Here is a 24,237-nt window from a genome sequence, read left to right as displayed (position 1 = left end):
TTGTATATACTTTTCTTCTTGTTGTTGTGTCATTGAATTTGGTGTATGTCCTGTTGTAGAATGTGTTGAGGAATTATATACTTCGAGAAAATGTTTCATTGTTTCTTCGGTAAAGTCTCGCTCTTGATTTAAATCTCTGAGCGTTCTTATGAAGCGATTAATGATACCTAAAATATTATGGTTATGGTCTTCAGTAGTGTAGTGAGTTATGTTATGCTTAATGAGAAATTCTGTGATTTCGTTGCTGAGGTATGCACTGTCTTGGTCTGATGTTAAAGTACTTGGGTTATGTTCTGCTACAAACTTTTGTAAAACTCTTAACACTTCACGAGTTCCTTTATTTCTCATTATATACGCAAAAGCTTTGCGAGTGTTAACATTTATGAAGATGAGGAATGGTTTATGTCCTCCTTTTCTGCTTTGAATGAGAGTGTCAAATTGGTATGCGTCTGGAGTGTTGGAGTAAATTGGTAAAAAGTAGTCGTAAGGGTTTATTTTTGTTTGATGTACAACATTTTTGTCAAAGAACTTTTTAACTTCAGCTCTGTTAGTAAATCCCCAACTCTTTGCAGCTTCATTGAACTTCTTAAATGACCTCCATGGATGTTGTTCGAATACTTCTTTCAAGCTCATTTATGTAAAGTTAAAGATTTCATTGAACGCGGTAAGCCTAGATCCTTTGAGTCAAGGCTCAAGTGTGTTTATTGAACGCGGTACCATGCGAATACAGTCATAAATGGAGGCATATAATCTGCACCCGAACCTGTTGGATTTGTTGTGAAAGTGTGTGAATGATTTCCTCCTGGTTCAGTTGGTCGAAAAGTCTTTTTTGCCGAATGGTTATAATCTGGAGATAAAACATCATTGCCAGCATAATATTCTGAGTTGTATAATGGATGGTCTCTTAATGAGTGACTATGGTCACCAGAAAAGTTTGTAGTTCCTGTATGAGTGTGCGGTGGAAGGTTTGCTTCTTTAATTTTCTTCGAACCACCTGTTTGCTTTGAAGAGTTCGCACAATAGAGGAATTTATCTACAATCTGTTCCCACGTACCAAAACCTAAAACACTTGCCGGATTTGTTGAGTTCATTGACGTATAAATAGAGCCTATAGGATATATGGTTTCAAGAATCTGGGCCTTCATTGTTAGAAGTTCATGTTTAACGTTTATAGTTTTATTGCCTTCTACAATATTTATATTGTTTGTTATTAAACCATTAGGAAAAGTAGGAGGATAAATTCTTTGTTCTTGTACAGTTGCACCGTCTCTTCCTGTTTTTGTTACTATTTCGATGCATGCCTTAATTTCTTTAATCTTGATTGTTTGAAATTCTTCATGCACGTGCTCTTTATCGGCTTTTCCATTAAGCGCAGCATTTACTTCCGACTTCTTTGCATAATTTTCATCTACATAAGTTTTGTCGGCTTTCTTATCTAACATTGCTGGTAGTTCATGTGCTTCAAAGTTTCTGGCATGACCTTCAATATTCCTGCAACTGTTATCTAAATTGTTTAGTGTATCTTTTACGCTTGTACTTGGATTCTCTAAAGGTGCACTTGAACCAAGGGTATAGTTCAATATTATGTCGTCTGCTCTAACAGTAGTGAAGGATTTATGTGTATGGTTCTTGTCGGCTTTACTGTCTAATGTAGCTTGAAGTTCATTTATATCGGAGATGTTGTGTTTATGAGATTTCAAAACTTTGTTCGTTGCTTCAAGTTCAACTTTGTCAGCTTTACTTTTAATAGCATCTTCAAACGTTATTTTTGACTTAACTCTCAAAGTAAATCTTGGTTCAACTAATACACCGTTAACATTGAAAGTAGAGGCATAAATTTCACCGGTATAACCAAATGCTTCTGGTGCTTTAGCTACATCATACTGTACAGTACAGCTTATGTCATAACCTTTAGCACGAATGTATTTATATCTTCTTTCATTAACATTTTTTGTCTTCGCTTCATCACTTCGTGTTAAATATCCATGGTAGTTCGTTATAATCTGTTCGTCTGAAGTTATATAATGAACGTGGTTCTTGACTTTATCACTCAGAGCTAAAAGCTCATTTTTGTTTGCTTTTTCGGCTAATTTCTCATTAACATCATTCACTTCTAATTCAACTCTTCCGCCAGAACTCTTATTATCATTAATCTTTTCATTAATTCGGTAATTACGTCATAAAGACTATATTCTGTTTTCGGTTTTGTAAATAATGAGTCAAAATTTCTTTTCATCATTACATCGCTGACATTAATGATATCACCAATTCCTTTTTCATTTATTCTCTTCATTAATTCTGCAATAATGACGAATATATAATCTGTTAATTTATTCTCTTCATCGAGGGTTATAGAATGTTTTGAAATTGAATCATTAACTCCTCTAAATAAATCAATAACTTCAGGATACACGTTTTTAATGTCTCGAATAACCCGACCAGTATCCTGTTGTTCATGTTCTTCGTTCCCGTCGTTACGTGGTTTTATATCTCTAACCATCATCAACGCAGCCATAACCGGAGGGTTTGTTGCTATCTGTTCGAAAATCCGTCCGTTATGTACGGTATATCTAAATAATTTCTTTGTGTTTGTTAAAACATTTGAAACAAGTCTTTTAAAACCATCTACAAAATTTCCTGTTTCACCTAATGTTCTTGCAGCATTTACAAGCTCACCCATTCCCGCTTTTGACCCCAAAAACGTCCATATTGCATTTATTTCACTCTGTATAGTTGTCCATTCAGCGAAACTAACACCCGCATTCGCTAAGCTGAAAATGAAATTCAGTGGATCGAACTTAATTCCACCTTCTTTTTCAATTTCAACGAACTCACTAACATGAGATTTTAAATATTCTTTCGTTAAAATTGTTTTCCCCGATGTTATGTCATTAACGAAACTATCACCGTCAAAAGTTAACGAATTCAATTTCGTCGTTGATGCTTTTATTTCATACACCGCTTTATCGATAGTTTTTGGCTCACCTTCTTTAGAAGCATATGAAACATTAATGAATGAATTATATGTATTCGTGAATGAATTAAAATCAATGATTTTCATTAATGACGCCTTTAATGATTCATTTACTGTCGAATCCCTTAAAGTAATTAATGAACTGTCATTTATGAAAGGTACACTGCAAACCGTCGAGTTTGGATCAAATGCTATAGTTGGTGCAGGAATATTAATGATATAAGTCATTAAATCATTAAGTGACGTAAATAATGTTGTCGTTTTTGATTTAATTTCTTTAGCATCTGTTATATATGGTAATTTTATTTCTGTAGTTTCTGAATTAAAGATATTCGCTAAAATGTTTTGTAAACTGTTTTGAACAGCTGTGTAAACCGTTGAATCCGGAACTCTTACGATTTCACCATCCTTAATAAAAGGCATTGTACATGGCGTAGTGCTTGGGTCAAATCTTTCGGGATTATAATTCAACATATATTCTAACGCTTCATGAACAGACTTATATACTGTTGTGTCGTTCTTCATGACAACTTCACCATTTACAATGAATGGCATAGTGCATGGAGTTAAAATGGGGTCAAACTTTTCATAGTCCTTCCATGTTATGTATTTCTCGGTATTTCCATCAGAAATAACAATATATTTGTCAGTAAGTGTGAGAGAGTATTGACCAAAATATAAACGTTTAGCTCTGTCAGCTTCATACGCATATGCAGCTATACTCATATTTTAATGAGAATAAAATGTTGTTCTATTTGCAAAGTACAGACCCAAACGAATACGGGACAGTAAAACTACAAACAAACTTAGGTCTACAGAATGAGCCACTTGCATTCAGAATGGTTGACTTTAATACTATCGCTTCATTCGTTATAACAGATGAAACAGATTTCATGGAGCTTGAAATAGATGGAAAGAAGCACGAAATAAGATTTCACAATAATGTAGAATATAAGATGGAAACATTAGCTGGAGTGTTAAATGCTCTCATAAATACTACAATAAACAAGGATAACGGAGAAAACTTAATGAATGTTAAACTTATTGCAGGAGTTTTGAAGTTCAGTTATGCGAAGGAGTTTAAGATACCAAGAATGTCATAGAGTACAACTTCTTTTGGGAGCATACCATATGACATTTCCTTTGAAAAGTGTTGACAAAACGATTGAGATGAAATCTGTTCCATACGTATGTTATGGCAATTGTTTGTACATTGAGTCAAAAATAGCTAATGTCACAGGTATTTCAGGAGTTAATAGTAAAGGTTCAGTAGAATATAAATCCTTCTGTTATGAAGTAAATTCAATGTTCATTCCAAACGTTCCTGTCATAGCAACTCATTTAGGTAAATGGGTTCGCATTAGTCCTCATAATTTGAAAGACATGCAATTCAGACTTGTTGACTTTCAAGGAGAGCCTGTAGAACTGAAGGCACCAGTGCGAATGACTGTTGAAGTTGACTTTTTAGAAAATATTAAATGCAACAGCTTACAAGAGAACTCAGAGCTAAAAATATAAAGTATGAATGTTATGTATTAGGTCATGAACTTTGGTTGTTGCTGTTTGATGAAACAAATGAGTTAGTTATGTCAGTCAAGAGAACAGAAAAATATTGTGTTAGTGAAAACTGCACCAAGTCAATAAGATTAGGTTTGCATTATGAAGATGAGTTCGATACTGTTGAAGAAGTTTTGGATAGATATTACAAATTGCTTTAATTTACTAAAACATATTTCAAACAAAGCTTATAGTAAGTAGATAGTTTTGTATACTCGTTCGAATATTTATACTTAAACTCAACTCCTGGAGTACCTGGTGTTTCAATGATGCGGATGTTACCTATTTTCATGAATATTGGAGTTTGACCACAGCATTCGATTTCAGGGTCGAGATAGTCAATGACACATTGCTTTCCTGTTATTCGTGATATAACATTTTCAAGGTCCTCCTTTGTTAGAATTATTTGGTTCTTACTTATAAGATTTGTCAAAAGCTTCTTATCGTCTTTGAGTAAAATTGTTTGGTATAACTGAAGAAGGTAATGGTCTACGTTATCTGAAGGATTTGTTTGAACATTTGTGTAAGGGTTGTCGTTGGCTTCTCTTGAAAGAACTTGGTCCAGTGGTGGATACTCTAACTTAACATCTGATGTAGCGTTAGCGTTTGAAGTTGTGTTTAAATTCACCGACTTAAGATCTGGTTCTTTTTCTTTCAAACACTCCGAACTATAGTTCTTTATGACAATATTGTTTGTCGTTCGTGAGTCAACATTTGATGTTGGTTCAATTGGAACATTAACGGCACCAGCTAAGATGGATTTGCTTCTCATTTCATATAGAATAAAAACCTTTTATATGTATGAAATGAACAATATACTCGACAAGGGTTTGAATGTAAAGCTAACGAATGAAAATATTGTTGAATTCACTGAGACAGGTGCTGTGTATAAAGATGTAGAACTACTGAACAAAAGAGCAAAGGGAAGAAGCAGGAATATGAACAAAGGGTGGAAGCCTATAAAAATTTATGTCAATGATGGCTCAGGAGGTTCAAACATAAAGTATGCAGAAAGTTATAGAGTTTATGCTCTCAAAGGTGAAAAGCCTTCATTTAAGAACAGCTATTCTAACGCATATCCTCAAAAGCTAACGGATGGGGAAGTGGATGATATGAATGACAGCAAAAATATTAACAGAAATGGCGACAGAGATGCATGGAATTTGTTTACCATCAGTCAATTAAAGCATAAGATTTAAAACAATGTTGGTCGTTCCCATGGAATATTTTTGACTTTAATGGTATTAGTCATGATATGAATCTCAAGGTATGAACGAGGAGAGATGAGAGACTTATATGCTTCCCAAATTTCTTCAAAAGGTAATGTTATACCTGACTGTTTCCAAATGAGTTCAATATCATAGCGTGAGAAACCTTGAAAGATAACGAAGTCAGTTATGAGACGTTTTATGTTTAAAGCAAGGAAACGCCATGTTTGCATAAGTATTGCTACAGTTAAATGGTAATGTCTGACTTTAGTTATGATGTTAGCTAATGGTGAGTCAGGCTTTGACACTAAACCTTTTCCGGCGAAGTCGTCACAAACGAGCAGAGTGTTTGAAGGATACTTTTTGAAGGGGTATTTTGAAAGTTTTGATAGAATGTAGTTTGTCAGTCGTTTCATATCGTAAACTCCTGAGTACTGACGTAAGTGGTGTTTGTCAATAATTCTTTCCATCTCTTCTGAAGTCTTTTGCATTCCTGACTGTATGAACTCTACAATAGCATAATATTTTCTCTTACGTCGAATGTAACGTTGAAGAAATTCAATGAGTTCGCTATCTGGAACTTTAACGACAGATGCTTGAACTTTACTCATGAATGTTTTCGCTGTTGAATCCATAGAGTCTGAAGTTGCTGATATAATGATTTGGTCATAGTAAGAGTCGTTTCCTAAACGCTCTGTTATGAGTATATGACGAATGAGGTTAAATGTCTTACCTGAACCCATCTTTCCACAATAGAAATACACACCATTTGAACAGAATTCATAATCTTTGCTGAAAGGAAGAATAAGAGAAGAGTTAAGTTTGTCTGTAGTTTCATTCATGTCTTCATCTACGTCATGTATTAAATGCTTCATTTTATCTCCATTAAAAATGCAAGTCAGAAATATTCAGAACATAGCACCGAGTCTAACTGACAAGAGTATAAAGATATACTATGAACACGTTATGATGAAACCAACCAAAATTCAAGAAAGTCAGTATACTTATGAATATCCAAGACACTGGGTAGAGTATGTAGGAGGTGAGAAAGCTATTGAAATAAGACAAGTTAGAAGTATTCCAGCAGGAAGGACAATATTATTGAAGAACTTTAATGTTTTGAGATATAATGATGAAACAAAGAAGCAAGATAGTTTCCCTGTTGCTGTGTATGTGAACTTAGATACAGGAGATGACATGAAAGTTTTTAACACAAAGCTTCAAATGGTATTGAAAAACAACTTATAGCAGAAGGACACCCATTACCTTCAGAAGTTACCATAGCATATAATTTTGAAACAAATGCAATAGATTTTAAAATCGCCTCTGCAAAGAAGTCAGGTTTTACATTTAATGAAGCAGATGTATATTCGAATGAAAACTTCAAAGCTATTGCATGGTTAGATAATGACGATTGCTTTAAGAAAATATTTAAATTCAGTGACTCAAAGATGTCAATAGATGACCTTCGTGGAATGTTACCATCGACGTTTACAGTTGAAGGCTCAGCAGGATTGCTTACAAGATTGTCAATTGGTGGCGTTTGGTCTCGTGAGAACATTGTTAAAAATCCAGTATAAGTGAATTTGCTGAAGAATCTATATTATGTCTTTCAAACTACATGTATTCGCCACCGAAGCATTATAGTATAACAAACTTTGTCAGTAAGTTTAACATAAGACTTGTCGAACCTTCTTCAATGAAAGATGTTGTGCTACCTAAAGATGGAAAGGATGGACTCATTATTGAGATGATTTTAAATTGCATATTAAATAGCTGTTTCTTAAAGGTCGTTCATGATGAAATAACTGTTGTAGAAGATGTTAGCAATTGTTCAGACATTTTGAAGCGAATAGATGAGATAGAAAGAAGTTAGATAGACCGCAAAGCGGTGAGGGTGAAGCCCGTGAGAATGTTTATGTTTCATTGACTTTCTCCAGTAACGAGAACTTTTATGAGATAATATTGAAGAGAGATGATTTTAATATGGGGTAAATGGTAGCTTGGGCAGCTTTAGGCGCAATGGGAACAAAAGCATTAGCATTTGGAGCAAAAGCACTTGGAGCTTATGACGCAGTAAATAAAATGAGTGGAGGAAGGGTTTCAAAGACATTAGATGCAAATAAAGGAAAGATTGGAGGCTGGGTTGCAAAGAAGTTAAGATTAAATAAAATAGGGCTCATAAATAAAGCATCCAATTTGGTTGCGACTGAGTCAGAAAATGCTTTAGGAAAGGACGATGAGTTTGCAAAACACGCAAAAGACTTTAATGACCAGATGAAAGGTGAAACAATGCATTTAAATAGATTCGATGGAACTAAAGAAAATGTTTCTTCTCCACCAGCGGTTTATCCATACGGACCTTATGGAATGTATGGAAACCCTTACGAAAGACCATTTGACCCATTGACTGGTGGAAGTAATTGGTATCATTATGGACGAAGAAGAAAGATAGTCAAGTTGGAGACAGACGTGAAGAAAGCAACTAAAAAGAAACCAAGGAAGAGAGTTATAAAGCAATGAATTCAACAGGGTGAAAAAACAGGTGAAAAGAGAGGTGAGATCTCACCTAAATTTATTTTTGTGCTATGTTTTCATACGTGTGAGGGTGGTGATATCATTTATTTTTTATTTTATTTTTTAAAATTATTTTTATTTTATTTGGATGTAATGACAGAACAAAAGCAACTCATACAAATCAAAACATATAACAAACATACATTTAAACATTTATTCTTCCTTCCTGAGCATAACATGTTCTTTCAAATACATCCGAGACCAGTTGACTTTTCATTGACTGTTTATAAAGATAGAAATAGTTATATCATTAAACCATACGATGACGAAGGTAAGTTATGTAAATTGTACGTTAAGAAGTTAGAGAAAGTTTATGGCTTCAAGTATGACTACAATAGGGCTAACACTGATGATGAAGATATTGAGGAAAATTTATGAGAACATTAGTGAAGTTGTTAGTGAGAACGATAGTGAGGTGAAATTGTTGGCGGCTTTGTAAATATTTAAGGTTAAGTTAGTTTTTGCGTTCATGTTGTAAAATATACGTTAACGGTTTTGTAAAGTGTCAAATTCACAAGTATTGGGTAAGGTGGAACGCAGTGCCACCATACCCAAGACTTGTATACTAACTATCAGTATGCTTGAAGCTGTTCAGAAAGGTCTGAAAAATGATACACTTGATCCCAACATTGTTTACTCAACATTAAAAATATTATTGCAAAGAAAACATTTGATTTAATAAACATTTAATTTATTATAATTAATTTTTTATTACAGTATAGTAAAAAATGCTATAAATAAATTATTATATTTTATTAAAATGTGACTTTTAATAGTAAGTGAATAAAATAAATCAGGAATTGGGAAAGAAATAAGGTTAATTAAAAATAATGGAATTACAAGTTTAAGGTTAATGAAAAGTGACAATGGGCGAGTTTGTCCCCCACTCGTTAATTTTTATAAATGATCTGATTTTAGATTTAATTTTAGAACTTAAAAAAAAAAAAAGGTATTGGGGCTTCCAGGCACTTCGTGCCCTCTAGCCCCGAAGATGTTTAGTATAAAACCGCTTTTTAACTTCACTTAAAATGCCACGTAAGCTACGTAAGAATATACGTAAGAGGAAGAGAGCATTGAAACATCCAATAGTAAGACTAACACCACAACAACAGTTGCAACAACAAATGCTGAATGACCCCACTATGTTGCAACAAATGTCAAGCAATCCTATGCTTTTAAACCGAGTCATTGGTGCACAGAGTGGAGGTTTAAGAGCGGCACTTTTAGCGAAAATGGCAGGCTATGGTGGAGCTGCAGACGGAACAGCCTATAACCCTCAAAGTCAAATGAATTTGAGTTCACTCAAAAATCAAATAACAGATGTCAAAAAGTCAAACATAGACATACAGAAGCAAATAAGTGAAAACGAAAAGAAACTAGAATATGACAGACACACAAAGAAACTCAATGAGTTAAACGTAGAGAAAAAGAAGAAAGAAGAACAACTGAAAGAACTAAGTACAGAGGAATATGCGAAAAAAGTGTCAGAAAAAGCAGCAGAAGTAGCAAAAATGGAACAAGATGTTTTAAATTTGAAAAAAACCATACTACTCAATATAAAGTACTGAAAGATGAAGAGATAAAACAAAAAGCCCTGAAGACATATATGGATAGCGATGAGTATAAAAAAGAAGTTGAAGCAAATGTAAAGGCAGAAAAACTTTTACAGTTGCAGAACCAAACCGTACAGTATGAAAACTTAGCACAAGAAAGTAAAAATAACGACGCAGCCATGCAAAAGGCAATGAAAAGCGCAGAATATATAAAAGCTAACAATGACTGGTTAGATGCCCAAGCCAACGCTAAAGCAGCCCAACTCATAGGGTCAATAAGGACAAAAATACAAGCGGATGAAGACAGTTCAAATGAAACTTTAACAAATGCTGACTTTAAGAACGCCTTCGAAGCTCTTCATAGTAAGGTGAAACAAGTGAACGACTTCTCATCTGGAAAGAAACTGAAGTCTGAAGGTTTTCGACAAAGAGTTAAAAGAAGTAGCACAAAATATGACGAAAATAACAGATGCAGCAAACGAGACAGGCAGTTCAAAGTGCCTATGACGCGTTAGAGCAACTGTTGTGAAAAGTCAAGAAAAAGAGTTACAACAGACCAAAACAGACCTAGTAAATGCTTTCTTAAAAACGAAAAGTCAGGTAGGACATTACGCTGCAGATGGAACATATGTGCCAGCTGTGTGGAACTTATATACCAGCTGGTGGAACTTATATACTAGCTAGTGGAACTTATATACCACCAAACCCTCCAAGAGAAGCACCTGCACCAGGACTACCTAAAACATTTACATCGTCACATGGACACAGACACAGGCATGCACCAAAACCAGCACAACAACCACCTCCACAACCAACACAACAACCAACAGTTCAAAACCCTGCACCTGCACCACCTCCACAACCAGCACCACAACCAACAGTTCAAAACCCTGCACAACAACAACAACCACAAACAGAGCAAGGACATAAAAGAAGTAGAGAACAAGGAAACCAAGAATTCTTAAAAAGGCTTAAGGAAGACTATGGTTACCCAGATAGTATTGACTTTAGTGGCAGATATAAAGAAGCTATTAGAAAGTTCAAGGATGGAAATACTGACCCGGACCTATTTAGCTTTATGGCTCAGCACCAAAACGATATAAATTCAAACCTGGAAAATACAAGCTCGCTAAGGGATATGATTTAATAGCATATCATCCAAATGACATGAACGAATTTACTCCGAGATATTTGATGTCAGAGCTAAATGACAATTCAACTCTCGTCATGAAACGCGTAAAAAATAGAGACGGAACGAAAGAAGAAAGGTTTATGAGTCCGGATGACTTAGAAAGGGAAATTGTTGAAAACGGTCTCGGAATATATGAAATGCCAGCAGATGAGGTACAAGAAACTCCACAGGAAGAACTAGTTCAGATACAACCAGACATGGAAGAAATAGTTCAGCAACAACAGCTAGAAGAGCCTGAAGGAAACGAACAAGTCACTCCTTTGGAAACTAACTTCACAGAACTAGATGAAGATTTGAACAGCCGAAAAATCTTGACCCTCAACAAGAGTATGCGGAGAATATGGAATATTTCAAGAGTCTAAGAAAAATTCGGCTGACATAGTAGAAGAATATCGAAAAATGTTCGCCGACATACAAAAGACTCCAACATCAGATGAAAATATTCAGCATAGAATGGAAGAACTGAAAGAAAATGTACACAAATACAACAAACCCTTTTTACTTACGAGCATTTAACGTTCAATCTTCGGATGAACTCGGTTGAAAATAAAAGGTTTAAATTTCAAGAAAAACTATAGAAATGAAACATTGTTTAAAGTTCATTCAGAACCTAACAAGATGGAAACAAACCTACTTTTGTTTCTGCAGACGATGGAACTACAATGAGATGGGGTCATAAAGCTAACCCGGATAGGTGGTTCATAAACTTACAACCACAATTCCAAGAAGTTGTAGACGCAATGGAATTGAATGGTGAACGAGATATAGCTGGTATTTTTAAGCGCGGCTTTAATGCCATTGAAAGATATGAAACATGCAGATATTTGGACCAGTATGAAATGAACATGGCTGATGGAAATATAACACCTGACGTTCTAGAACATTTATCTCAAAGAACTACACAGAACCATAGAGATGGTATATTGGTGAAGAGTTTAGAAAGAAAGTTAGGGATAGAGAAGGAAGAGAACCTATTGTACATGACCTTGCAACGAAAGTTTACAAAATGTCATAAAAACTTACTTTGCAGACAATGAACCGAGAAGGGATGAATATTTAAGTAAACTCAAATGGACAGTACCAAATGAAATGTTAGTATTGAAAAAACATGTTCCTTGACAAAATAAAACCAACTACAGAAATAAATGACCCAAGACTGAAACATTGGGTAAAAGCTTTCCCATTCACAAAAGATATAGTTGGTAACATGGAAAGAAAAACCAGAATGGCTACAAAAACATATATTTGGAAAACGAGCATATTCATATGGACAGGCACTGTTTGAAGAGCTTGAACCGGAAACTCAGGAAAGAGTCATGCAAACAATACGCAAAGACTCAAATACAAACTATGACAAACTCTTTCTAGGATATAGGTTACCTGAGATGGGCGACCAGAGCCCAAAGGCAAAAAGGACATGGGAAATTTACAACATACTAGGTGAACATGAGACAAAGATGCAACAACTTGAAGCAGAGGCAAGTTACCAAAAGCGACACCAAAGAAGAAGAGAAGAGTAGAACAAAGTGAAAGTAGTGAAGAAGTAACTTCATCTAGTGAAAGTAGTGGCAATGAAGGAAAAAGAAGAGTTAAAAACTCAGTCAGGAAGAAAGTAAAGCTTGGTCCACGTGGGTTCTATTATGACATATAAATCCAACTATTCTATATTTTTACCCATATGAAATGTACGCCGCTCAGAATATAACGCCAACAGTTTTGGATGCTATGAATGGAAATGTTTCCGAATGGTATAACGAATGCGACAATGCCATTTAGAAGGTCAGAAATAGTTCCTGGAACTTACGAATATACAACTGCTGTTTCTTATGGAAACGTAGGTGAGTTTGGAGAAGGTTCTTCAACAACAGTAGATATTGCTTGCGACAGGTTTCATATAATTTCTATTGACAACTCATTCTTATACGTGGAACAAGACATTGAAATAAAACCTTCTGCCAAGTTGTCTGACAAGAAAGGTTGCAATGGAATTTTCTATGTCGGATACCAATATGCTCCAGAAGTTTTCATGGGATATAAGATATATTCTAACTCTGACTTAGTTCAAACAGTAACATGGGCAAACTATGAATGGTTCGCTTTGAGAAACTCAGTACAACCACAAGCTAGAGAACAAACAGACCAGTATGCAACTATTGAGAAAATAGAAAGATTGACCCTAACGTTCCAGGAGTTTATGTTGACCTTTCTGGACAAACTGCAGCAGCAGTAACCAAAGTAAAACTGAAACTTAGAGTTCCTTTGTCATCTTTCCTCATCTTCAGGTTTTTAAGATACTTGCCAAACTGGGCAGGAAAAATTTCTATCGAACTTACTCCAAGCAAAAATAACTTAGTCATTGCACCAACACAAGACCCATTCACTCTTACAGACGTTAAAGGGAGCAAATCAAACGTCATTCGCCGAATTTGCAAAGACAAAGTTGACCTAGACTTTGGTTTCTCAAACCTCAACACTGAAGTAAACTATTATTTCAATGCTGCTGGAATGCTTGGACCCAGTTAAGTTCACATGCGAAAAGTTGAATGCAAGAGAATAGAAAGCAGACTTGCAGTCTATATGTTGGACCCAGATATTTCAAATGCTTTAGCTGCCAAATATATTGCAGTTCCACTTATGTTCCCTATACACCAAATATCTGTCAAAGACTTTGCAGGTGAAGTTGGAAACCAAAGTGCTGACCCAGGTGCAAGAACAGATATTGCCTTAACAACTGCCAATGAAACATGCAGATACTATGTTTGTACTGTTCAGACGAACTATAAATGACTATTCTTGTTTCTACAACCCCGGTATTAAATATCATATAAACATAGATGGCAAATACTATCCAAGAGAAGAATATTCTTACAGTTTGAAGATAGATGGTCATACAACTTGATTAGATGCTATGAACTTTAACAACAACTTCACAACAACCATAAACCCTGAAATGCAAAGTTCTATTATGCCATATGTGAAAGTATGGACTCATACAGGAGGTCAAAACACTCAATATACAAATGGAGACCGTTCAAACTTTTGGCTTGGCTTCCATTTTGCTGACTCAGAAGACTTTATGGGTGGTATTTCAACTGTTGGTACAGTTCAAATACAATATACTGGTGACAGAGACGGTCCAAATGAATTGAAAGCAAAGAAGTTTACAAAACCAATAGCACTTTTCACAGAAGATGCTCTTTTGAAGATTCGTTCGATGAAACCTGCTGGGCTCCTCAGATTGGTATAACGACAGCTTCCATCGAGCAGATTTGGCAGCAGGTCAGTAAGTTGTTCTTGAACTGACTTCTCTCCGTCAAATATTGACAGTACCGCCAGTTTTGACATAGTATTGTATTATAAACTTACCTTTAGAAATATCGGTCAGTTTTGTTGTTATATTTTTGTCTGCTTCAAGAACTTTCACCATCTCGGTTATACCAACTTTCTTTGCTTTATGAAAATATTTTGGTTCAGCAAAGACTGCTATTCTATAACATTTTCCATTGTTTGTATAAAGAACTACTCTGTCAATGAACTTGTATTGTTGTGTGTGTAAACTTTGTTTTGCTTCAATTCGAAGAGATACTCAAATACGTCCATCTTTTTATTCTAAGTAAAATGTCATTTCCGAAAAATAGAAGCGTGAGTGTTTCAAAATTTAATGGCGATGGCAGATGTGAAGTTAAATTCACCAACTCAAACAAACAGTCAAAGTGTTTTTGTCAATGTCAAAGACAGAGATGTTGAAGTGGGGAAACCATACGAAGACGAAGATGGTATAACAATAGTTCCTGTAAAGAACAACCAACATATCCTGAAGTTAGCAGAGACTTAAGTTCTGTTGCAGATATTCGAAATGACTACCAACAACTTAAAGACAAACTTAAAACTCAGGAGAAGATTTGTCAAGCTTTAGGTATAATGTTAAACTTGGTTGAACACAACCCTGTAAAAGTGAACTCATATGTCATCGCACCTCATGAAATTTTGAAAGAACTATTGAAACTTTTGACAGAGGCAGACGATATAAACATCAAAGAAATAGAACCCGACATTGCTTGCTGTGGTGTTTCATATAATGTCATTGACAAGATATACGTTATGAAAGGAGGTGAAACGTTGAACTTAAAATATAGTTTCCCAGACGTCATAAAAATATTTGACGACCACAACATTTCATTAAAATTTAGTTGCTAAGTAAATGGCAAAACTTCTTGAAAGATGTTTGAAGAAAAACAATATAGACTTTATTTCATGTAAAGGACTTTACACACTTTTGAAACGATATGAAAGACCCTGTTTTGTTTGTTCGTGTAGACAAAGGAAAGTTCTATGTCTTTACAAAATATTTGAACTTCTTAGACAGAGAACTTCAAGAAACGCCATGTGAAAGTTTAGATGAAGTTCTTCTCCACTTTCAGAAAAACTTTTAAATATATGTAAATGGCAGAAGACATAGTGGTTTATACTATTACGACTAAAAACCCTGAGTCATATAATTCTATAACAACAAACTTACAAAGTCCTCAAGGACGATATTGTAAACTGACCTTAAACACGATGACGACTAAAGCCTGTTTTGCTCTTTTGACACCAGAAGATTTTATTGTTGTGAATGGTAAAAAATACTCCTTTGAAGATACTTACTCAGATATACCACCAACAGGTTTTGTTGACTTATTTAATACTTTAAGGACGGATGTAACATGTGCTGCAACTAGAGCAGGTTTCATTATGTTTGGATGTCCGACTGAGTTTAGTATAAACGATATGAGCTATAATACAAAACTTATATCTGGTTTTTACTACCAACAGTTTCCTATAACAGGAAAAGGTGTCATACAAGGTCTATTTGTTCCATTGACTTTAAGTACACCTATTTTATATATTGTTTCAAACTTAGGTTCAAAGTGCTATTCGAATGTCGACAGAAACTACTATGACCAAAAGATACTCATGCGTATAAACAACACTTTCTCTGCTGGTTTGCCTATTGTTCATTCGAATGCAGAGTTTTCAGCTTTAGTGAACTCAAACACTTTAGCAAACATAAACTTAACCTTAGTTGACGCAAACTTTGTTCCTGTAAAACTTTTATGTCCTATGTATTTGTCAATGACGGCAGAAAGTTTCGAATTGGAAGATGCAACTGGTGAAAGTATTGTACTACAAGAACAACTTCAACAACAAATAGCTCAAGAACAACAAATGCAACAACAAAGTCAAGAATAAAAAAATATTTTTTTTTATTTTTATAAAAAAATGTACAGAATAGACGTTTCAGATTTTTATGACTTCCAAGCGTTCAGAAATATGTGTCCATTTAGAGACTATAACAAAGCAGTCGAGAATTTGAAACGTTTAGTCATTTATGTCGACTCTGCCCCAGAATGTTATGTCATGAAAGAATGGGATGTTGTCTTTAACAAACCTAAAGCGACAATAGTTTCAGAACAAGAATGTAAACAGAAACTTAAGAAAATAAAAGTCGTACAAGTTGGTATGAAGATGTTAGATGCTTGGGATATCTTATTGTCAAAACTTGAAGATTTTTCAGTTCGTGGTATAAAGTTCTATACACCTTCTCCAAACTTCTATTCTATCTTCACTGGATATAAATACGAACAAGTAGAATGGAAAGAAAATATTATAGAAGCTTGGTTAGACCATGTCAAAGAAATTATATGCAATGGAAACGAAAGAGTCTATGAGTATATCTTATGTTGGTTTGCAAACATCTTACAACATCCAAGTGCTAAAAATGAAACTGCTCTCATTATAATTGGAAAACAAGGAACAGGTAAGAACACTTTCTTTACAGATATCTTATGCAAACTGTTAGAAGGTTATTCGAATCCGAATATGACAAACTTAGAAAACATCTGCGGTAAATTTAACTCTTCAATAGAGAATATGAAACTTATAGTATGTAACGAACTTCAAAGTATAGATACAACAAAGTTTTGAACTCAGATGCTTTGAAGAGTCTTATAACAGACAAAGTTGGAGTTGTTGAAAGAAAGTATAGAGACCAAAGAGTTTGTGAAAATGTTGCAAATTTCATCATGGTTTCAAACAACGCCGTTCCGATGAAGTTAGAAAGTTCTGACAGAAGATATGTAGTTGTCAGAACGTCAGAAGCTCATATGCAAGATACAGAATATTTTGACGCTTTGTCAGAAACTTTGACATCTGACTTTTACAACCACTTGTTCTCATATTTCATGACATTAGATATTTCTAAGTTCAATCCAAGACAAATTCCACATACCGAAGAGAGACAAACATTGTTAGAAGCAAACAAGAGTGTATATGAACTGTTCATAGATGAAACTGACTTTGAGTGTTTAGATGAAAGGTCATTGTACGATTCGTATAAACAGTATTGTCAAGAGTATGGTTATATGACAGCGTCTAAACGAACATTCTTGGCAAATGTCAAAAGTCTTTTAGACGTACAGAATGGTATATATACAAAGAAAAATTTTTCTGAGTAAATTTTAAAAAAAATATTTTTTTTATCCGATAGAAAAGATGACGAAATTCATCTCAGTAAACAAGTACATGTCAGGACTTAAAGAAGAACTAGACCCATTCACATATTTGAATGTTTACTTCTACCATTTTGAAAAGTCTACATTTGACAAAGTTTGGAACATCGAACCAGTTAAGTTTGCTATTGTGACTAAAAATGGTGCGAAATTTGAAGACTTAGACATAGAAGGTTTGTTAACAGTCAAAGAAAGTTTTGACAGAAGGTTCTCAAACCTTAAAGAAGGCAAAGCATACAAACTTGTTATACCTTATGAACCAAAGAAAGCAGACGACTATGAATATTATGAGTCTAAGATAGTTGAAGTTCAAGGTAAATTAGGTAAAAAGATTTTAGAGTCTAAGCCAGTGTTTGCTCCTAAAGAGGAAGAGAACATTGACATTGACCCAGAAATGTTCTAAAAATAAAATTTTATTTTTACATGTCATATCTCCCTTCTCTGGAACTGGTTCTTTCTTCTCTTCTTCTACTTTCTTTTCTTTCTTTTCTCTCTTCTTCTTCTCTGGTGGAGTTATGTCAAACTTCTCAGAACCATATTTTTGTAAAAGTGCTTTGTCATTTAATAGCTCTTCTATTCTGTTTTCTATTTCATTTTCAAGAACAGCGCATGTGTCTTCTTTGCATTCTAAGAAGTTTTGTTGGACTTCATCTCTCCAAGAGGCGTCATCTCTGTCAACAAGTCTGTCATTGACAAATTTTAAGACTTCTCTGCTTAAGGTTTTATGGTTCTTGTCATATTCCCAGAAACAGAACTTTAGAACAAATTCCCCTTTCTTGTTTACACTATGTAAGATTTTATGGTCGACAGATGTTTTGCTGTCGAAAAGCTTGTCTCGAATATAGATAGCGAAATCGCTAGACATTTTCTAAAAGATAAAATTTTAATTTTTCTAAAAATATGTTAGAAAAAAAGTTTGCTGACATTGACAAGAAATTTGAGAATGTTTTAAACAAGAACAAGAGGAAGTTGGAAAATGCTCAGATAAAACCCATACATGACAAGTTCTTATTTGCTCAGAATGGTATAACAGGTCTAATCGCACCACCTGGGTCGGGTAAGACTTTCACTTATCTTAAAATGGCTGCACAACAACAAGAACTAGATGAGAAGAACCCATTCTATGAGTTAGTAGTCATTTGTAGTACTTCTGGTCAATTTGACCAAACCGTCAATTCGTTCAAAGATATTATAAAAAAGTCTAAGTTAGTATGTATAAAAGACTCTGAGTTGTTAGATTGGATAAAGAAGTACCAAAGAAGAGTTTTGAAGTACAATGCTATAAATGAGTATGTCAATTCGAAGTTTAAAGACCCAAATGAGGAAATTCAGAGAATATTAGAGAAGAAACACTTCCGAAACAAACAGAAAGAGATAGAATACATTTCGAAGAAATTGCAATCTTACGATTGGAAGACTTACCCTCACAGATGTCTTCTTATCTTAGATGACTTTGCTTCTCATCCTTTGTTAAAGAATAGAGAACAAGACATGTGTCGAATTCTTAAGAAGCTCAGACACTTTAACATCTCAGTTGTCATTTGTGTACAGACAGCAAAGAGTTTAAGTAAGGATGTAAAGAGAATACTTACTGACATTGTACTTTTCCCCGGATTGTCCGAAGACGATTTCATGGAACTTATGAAAGAGTCCATGGCAGGTAAGTTTGACAGACATGAACTATGGGAGAAGTACAAAGTCATACAAGACCCTCATACTTCTTTCAGAATTCACATCTACGCGAACAAAGTTCAAATTGTAAAAAGTCAAGCGTAAAAATGTAAGTGTTTGAGTCTTAGTCTGTTGTGGTGCTGGGGCTGTCGGTTCTTCTGGCTTTGGAATGGACTCGGTTGGTGGTACGTCAGCCATCCGTTTGTGTCCTGTCGGAAGGAAGGTCTTTTCCTGTCGGAAGGAAGGACTTTTCCTGTCGGAAGGAAGGACTTTTCCTGTCGGAAGGAAGGACTTTTCCTGTCGGAAAGAAAAACTTTTCCTGTCGGAAAGAAAAACTTTTCCTGTCGGAAAGAAAAATTTTTCCTGTCGGAAAGAAAAATTTTTCCTGAAGGTCGGCCAAAAAGTTCTCAATTTTCGAAAATTTGAATGGTTTACGGACGGACAACTGGAAAAATTTTTCCTGTCGGAAGGAAAATTTTTTCCTGTTGGAAGGAAAATTTTTTCCTGTTGGAAGGAAAATTTTTTCCTGTTGGAAGGAAAAACTTTTCCTGTTGGAAGGAAATTTTTTTCCTGTTGGAAGGAAAAACTTTTCCTGTCGGATGGAAGGACTCGGAATGCCAGAAGGATTTGACAAGACAATTTACCTTATAGAGCTACCTGAGCCATCTTTGGTGTCAAGCTTGAAAAATAAATGGTTCATTTACTCTTCCTCTTTGAAGTTGTCAAAATACTCTGTTATCTTTTCCTTCAGTAGCGGCAAATCTTCTTTGAATGTAAGTATTGTACAACCTTTCATATCATAGTGTGTTTGAGGTAAAGTATCTTGAACTATCTGTTTAACATCTTCATTTGGTGTCATTGAAATCGGTAAGTTTTCGCGATAGAACCAATTTCTGTCAGATTTGTAAATCTTAGCTAAGTCGTAAAAGCTTTTGTTGTTTCTTCTGACTAAATGCAACATAACCATATCTCTGTCTTCTTCATTTTCCATCTCTTCAGTGTAAATCATATACTTATAGTTCTTTTCCTTTCCTTTTGGTACCGAACGTGGTATTCTTTTCTGTATGTTTTTGTCTTTTGCTTCAAGCTTGTTCTCTAGCTCTTCACGTTCTTGTCTATGAAGTTCGTCAAGAAGTCTGTAAATATACCAAGCGTAACGAGGTGAAGCCCACATTGCAACAGCATTTACAAGAAGTCTATGTACATACCAACCTCTCAAACCATTTGGCAAATTTTCACGATTTTCATAGAGTTTTGGCGACTGGGGTTTTTCTCCCACTCGCAATTTTTCACGATTTTCATAGAGTTTTGGCGACTGGGGTTTTTCTCCCACTCGCTGTTCTTCACGATTTTCAGAAAAAAGTCTGTCTCGCTGTGCTTCGCTCAAAAGTTCAATAGTGCTTTGGTTCCTAAACCAGTCTTTAGGAACCTTAGTATCTGGTGCAAAACATGCTGTCAAAATACTTTGCATTTGGTACATGTCATCTTTGACTGAACGAATGAGACGTAACTGTTTGTTAAACTGAACCCACTCGTATTCTTCACTTATGGCTTCATGAACGATAGCAGTTGTTGTGTTCTCTGTTGTTGTCATATCTGTCTTTACATACAAAATAAAAAATAAAATAAAAATAAAATTAGCGTTATTTTCTATCTTGTATAAAAGACCAAAAATAAACGCTTTACATGTATTTTTCAGCAACTTCGTCAAATACTTTTATAGCTTTGTCGATCTCATCTACTTCAAACGTTTCTTTACCTTTTATGGGAGCACCATACATTTTCTCAAACTTTTCAAGTAGTTCTGTTTCAGCAGCTCTCATATCGTTAACAAACGCAACCTTAACTCTATTGACTATACTGTCATATCTTTGAGTTATATTAAATGTTCTTCCTATCTTATATCTCTTTGTATTGAAGTCCTTCGGTTTCTGAACGATGTAAACTAAGCCTTCACTGCAACGTTCCGTATCGAATGAACCATATGTTATGAAATTATATCCAACAACTGGGTCAATCCAGAACAAAACTACTGGTATAAGACTTTTGTCTATAAGATATGCTCTTGTTCCATAGAATCTTACTGATATCATAAGCTCAGGATTTTTTGTCAAAATTTTCTGAGTAGAAGCATTTCTAACCCAGTCGTGTGCTTTCTTTCCTTCAGATAGTGTTAAAATGTCTGACAAAGAATATTTGTTGTATTTCTTTGAGTATCTTACGTTTAAATCACCTATTCTAACCACCTTGGTCTCATTGTCTATCTTTTTAACTGTTTCAAACTCAGTGTTTGTCATTTTCTGTTCTTACATACAAAATAAAAAAATAAAAAAAATAAAAACTAACGTTAATTTTATTTTTTCTATCTTGTATAAAAGATATGATTTCATAGAGTTTTTTTCACGATTTTCATAGAGTTTTATGCAAGACCGAAAAAAGTCGGTCTAGAGAAATTTCACGATTTTCATGAGTTTTAGGCGACTACGGTTTTTTCCGTACTCGCAATTTTTTACGATTTTCATGAGTTTTAGGCGACTATGGTTTTTTCCGTACTCGCAATTTTTTACGATTTTCATGAGTTTTAGGCGACCAGTTTTTTTTTACTACTCGCAAATTTTCACGATTTCAGGGATTTTTTTTATGAAGTGTCAAAGTTCACTTCGTCAAAAAAATACAGTTATATCATGAAATTTGGTCATTTTACTCAGCAAAAATATATTTTAGGTGAAGTGGTGAGATCTCACCTGTTTTCTCACCTCTTTTCTCACCTCTTTTTCACAAGCGTTTTACATGAATTGTACGATGTATATTTGAAATCCTAAACAGTTTTGTAGCTTCTATTTCTTCTGTCAGTATGTCAAAAGTTTTCACAATGCCGAATGTTTCTTTATATTTCTTCTTGACATCAGATAGAAGGAAATCGTCAGCTGTTGGATAGTTTTTGTTTAGAAATGTCAACATGTCCATTTTATCTTCTGCTGGTTTCTCTACTTCTTTCTTTAAATCTGCATAGTCGTTTCGCATTCTTTCTATCTCTTTGACGGAGTAGTTATATTTCCTCATTGCTGCTTTACATTTTGAACATTGCGGATTCATTTTTGCGTTATACATTGAAATTTGACCTGCTAGAACAACTAAGGCGTCAATGGTTTTCTTTAACTCAAAAGTTGTTGGTTTTATTTGTCCATTCCATACTTTACCTCTTCTATCTTTATCTCTTATCTGCCATACACATTTTGCAACTAACGAAACAAAGTTGTCGTAGGTCTTAAATTCTTCAGATTTGTATATGTCAGAGATGTTCTTATATAACATATCGCAATCTTTGTCCATAACTTTGTGGTTGCAATGAAATCCAAGAAACTCATAGTTTACCTTACGTATGAACTTCTTGGTTTCTACTGAGTCAGTTGCTTTGACTTCTATTTCATCGAATTCTGGAATAGTGAGCTTTTGTTGTTGTATTTCAGGAAGTTTAGGTAGATGGTCAATAATATCCTGCATTTCATAAAGATATTCTTCATTTGTTTCATCTTTCGCACTACAGTCTAAATCTCCTTGGAGAAGTTCTGCTTTATCTTCTGGATTTCTGTTTCGAAAGTATATGAAGAAGGAATGAAGCTTTTCATCTCTACTAACATTGAAGTTGGGTTCATGACTAACGAGTTTGGTGCTGTTGTTGCTAACATGTTCTTACAATAAAAATAAAAAATATTTTTTTTAAAAAACTAACTTTTTTTATTTCGGGAAAATTCATGAAAATTCAAGAGGTGAGAAAAGAGGTGAGGTGAGATCTCACCACTTCACCTAAAATATATTTTCTATCTTAAGGAAATTCATGACAAAACATATACGATGAAGTTTATTTCCTGTGTTGTTGTCTAAATGTCATGTTGTCTCATTTTTTCAGAGAAGTTAAATTGACCTGGGGACCTGGGGACCTGGTGACACCTAAAAACCATCTACCCTAAAATATATTTTTTCTATCTTAAGGAAATTCATGAAAATTCAACGGGTGAAAAAAGAGGTGAGAAAAGAGGTGAGATCTCACCTCTTCACCTAAAATATATTTTTCAATACTTTTTCAGCACTTTTCCGTAGTTGTATATGAAAGACAATTCGAGATAAAAGTCATAGTACAATGGTATTATATGCTGCACACCGTTTGTTGTGAACCAAACTTGAAAGTCAGAGAAACTGTTACTAGGTGGTTCGTAGAATTTAGAAGCAAAGTCATAAAAGTCCTTACCGATACACAGAAAACTGTTGTTGCTTGAACTGAAACTTGCATGACACATGACATTTTGAGGGTCAAACACGTTTCTATAAACTGTCAAATCTGCTGGTGGGAGTATAAATTTAAATGGACCATCTGGTGGCAATGGTTCGTTCTGGTTTAGTAACCGAAGAAATTGTGCCCAAGAACGTCTGTCCACCCCCCAATATAAAAACTCTGTATCTCTTGGAGGGTTAATTTCAATCTTTTGAAATGAAACTGTGGAGTTCATCTTGTCGTATTCTAGTTTTAGATAGTATGTTCCATTTAGTAAAGAGTCGTATTTTTCTTGAAATTCCCAGTAGTATTTGTTTATTTGAGTTTGAAAGTCATTTAGAGTTTTTTCAAGACTTTCGTCTGAACGAATTGTAAAGATTTTCATTTCGTCAAATTTTTCTATTAGACCGTCAGAGCCTTTATACTGACCATGAAAATATACTGCGAACATAAACGCGTTAGTTCTATTTGAAAACAAAACTCTTCTAAATCCTATTGCCTTTGCATCTGAAGGACTTTGAAGCCAACGAACTGGATAGTCAAACCTGTAAGCTCCGGATGAAATTTCTTCATCTGAAATATTCCTACCAGCGTTTGTAAAGATATAGTCTAACGGTTTTGTATCTGCTACTTTTGTTCTTTGTTTTTCAACCTGAAGCATTTTATATATGTAAAAATATA

General features: G+C 34.6%; 14 protein-coding genes and 1 pseudogene across 15 annotated transcripts, besides 5 other annotated features; 6 read left to right on the top strand and 9 right to left on the bottom strand.

Moving 5' to 3' along the window:
* Positions 1-8,887: part of a mobile genetic element that runs on past the window's edge.
* TVAGG3_0217880 (keratin-associated protein family) lies at positions 702-1,667 on the bottom strand (the record flags this gene model as incomplete). The annotated part of the gene is made up of 1 exon (XM_051226876.1): positions 702-1,667. A coding segment is annotated over one exon (966 nt), but the record flags the coding sequence as incomplete, so codon positions are not given.
* Positions 2,150-3,061, bottom strand: TVAGG3_0217870 (uncharacterized protein; the record flags this gene model as incomplete). The annotated part of the gene is made up of 1 exon (XM_051226875.1): positions 2,150-3,061. A coding segment is annotated over one exon (912 nt), but the record flags the coding sequence as incomplete, so codon positions are not given.
* On the bottom strand, positions 3,297-3,700 carry TVAGG3_0217860 (organellar and viral DNA polymerase type B; the record flags this gene model as incomplete). The annotated part of the gene is made up of 1 exon (XM_051226874.1): positions 3,297-3,700. A coding segment is annotated over one exon (404 nt), but the record flags the coding sequence as incomplete, so codon positions are not given.
* Positions 3,718-4,492, top strand: TVAGG3_0217850 (annotated as a pseudogene). The gene has a single exon. A coding segment is annotated over exon 1 (775 nt).
* On the bottom strand, positions 4,689-5,303 carry TVAGG3_0217840 (uncharacterized protein; the record flags this gene model as incomplete). The annotated part of the gene is made up of 1 exon (XM_051226873.1): positions 4,689-5,303. The coding sequence occupies one exon, from the start codon at positions 5,301-5,303 to the stop codon at positions 4,689-4,691; it is 615 nt and encodes a 204-aa protein (XP_051111859.1).
* TVAGG3_0217830 (uncharacterized protein) lies at positions 5,329-5,730 on the top strand (the record flags this gene model as incomplete). Its single annotated transcript, XM_051226872.1, has 1 exon — positions 5,329-5,730. The coding sequence occupies one exon, from the start codon at positions 5,329-5,331 to the stop codon at positions 5,728-5,730; it is 402 nt and encodes a 133-aa protein (XP_051111858.1).
* On the bottom strand, positions 6,069-6,581 carry TVAGG3_0217820 (uncharacterized protein; the record flags this gene model as incomplete). Its single annotated transcript, XM_051226871.1, has 1 exon — positions 6,069-6,581. A coding segment is annotated over one exon (513 nt), but the record flags the coding sequence as incomplete, so codon positions are not given.
* Positions 7,735-8,262, top strand: TVAGG3_0217810 (protein of unknown function, DUF4107 family; the record flags this gene model as incomplete). Its single annotated transcript, XM_001297479.1, has 1 exon — positions 7,735-8,262. The coding sequence occupies one exon, from the start codon at positions 7,735-7,737 to the stop codon at positions 8,260-8,262; it is 528 nt and encodes a 175-aa protein (XP_001297480.1).
* Positions 8,263-8,887: a terminal%2Cinverted (terminal inverted repeat of Maverick-1C transposon ID:TVAGG3_0217800).
* Positions 8,888-9,205: a mobile genetic element.
* Positions 9,169-9,205: a terminal%2Cinverted (terminal inverted repeat of MuDR-5_TvMULE4 transposon ID:TVAGG3_0217790).
* Positions 9,206-9,344: 139 nt separating this feature from the next.
* TVAGG3_0217780 (protein of unknown function, DUF4106 family) lies at positions 9,345-9,798 on the top strand (the record flags this gene model as incomplete). Its single annotated transcript, XM_051226870.1, has 1 exon — positions 9,345-9,798. A coding segment is annotated over one exon (454 nt), but the record flags the coding sequence as incomplete, so codon positions are not given.
* An 829-nt stretch (positions 9,799-10,627) lies between these two features.
* On the top strand, positions 10,628-10,834 carry TVAGG3_0217770 (protein of unknown function, DUF4106 family; the record flags this gene model as incomplete). The annotated part of the gene is made up of 1 exon (XM_051226869.1): positions 10,628-10,834. One exon carries the CDS (start codon positions 10,628-10,630, stop codon positions 10,832-10,834), a length of 207 nt encoding a protein of 68 aa, XP_051111855.1.
* Positions 10,835-11,667: 833 nt separating this feature from the next.
* Positions 11,668-24,237: part of a mobile genetic element that runs on past the window's edge.
* TVAGG3_0217760 (uncharacterized protein) lies at positions 15,505-16,293 on the top strand (the record flags this gene model as incomplete). The annotated part of the gene is made up of 1 exon (XM_051226868.1): positions 15,505-16,293. The coding sequence occupies one exon, from the start codon at positions 15,505-15,507 to the stop codon at positions 16,291-16,293; it is 789 nt and encodes a 262-aa protein (XP_051111854.1).
* On the bottom strand, positions 18,032-18,477 carry TVAGG3_0217750 (uncharacterized protein; the record flags this gene model as incomplete). The annotated part of the gene is made up of 1 exon (XM_051226867.1): positions 18,032-18,477. A coding segment is annotated over one exon (446 nt), but the record flags the coding sequence as incomplete, so codon positions are not given.
* On the bottom strand, positions 20,248-20,877 carry TVAGG3_0217740 (KilA, N-terminal/APSES-type HTH, DNA-binding family; the record flags this gene model as incomplete). Its single annotated transcript, XM_051226866.1, has 1 exon — positions 20,248-20,877. A coding segment is annotated over one exon (630 nt), but the record flags the coding sequence as incomplete, so codon positions are not given.
* Positions 22,059-22,379, bottom strand: TVAGG3_0217730 (organellar and viral DNA polymerase type B; the record flags this gene model as incomplete). Its single annotated transcript, XM_051226865.1, has 1 exon — positions 22,059-22,379. One exon carries the CDS (start codon positions 22,377-22,379, stop codon positions 22,059-22,061), a length of 321 nt encoding a protein of 106 aa, XP_051111851.1.
* On the bottom strand, positions 23,357-24,217 carry TVAGG3_0217720 (uncharacterized protein; the record flags this gene model as incomplete). Its single annotated transcript, XM_051226864.1, has 1 exon — positions 23,357-24,217. One exon carries the CDS (start codon positions 24,215-24,217, stop codon positions 23,357-23,359), a length of 861 nt encoding a protein of 286 aa, XP_051111850.1.

Source organism: Trichomonas vaginalis, chromosome IV, assembly GCF_026262505.1.
Source record: "Trichomonas vaginalis G3 chromosome IV, whole genome shotgun sequence".
NCBI classification, from domain to species: Eukaryota; Parabasalia; order Trichomonadida; family Trichomonadidae; genus Trichomonas; species Trichomonas vaginalis.
This window is presented reverse-complemented; position numbering and strand designations above follow the sequence as displayed.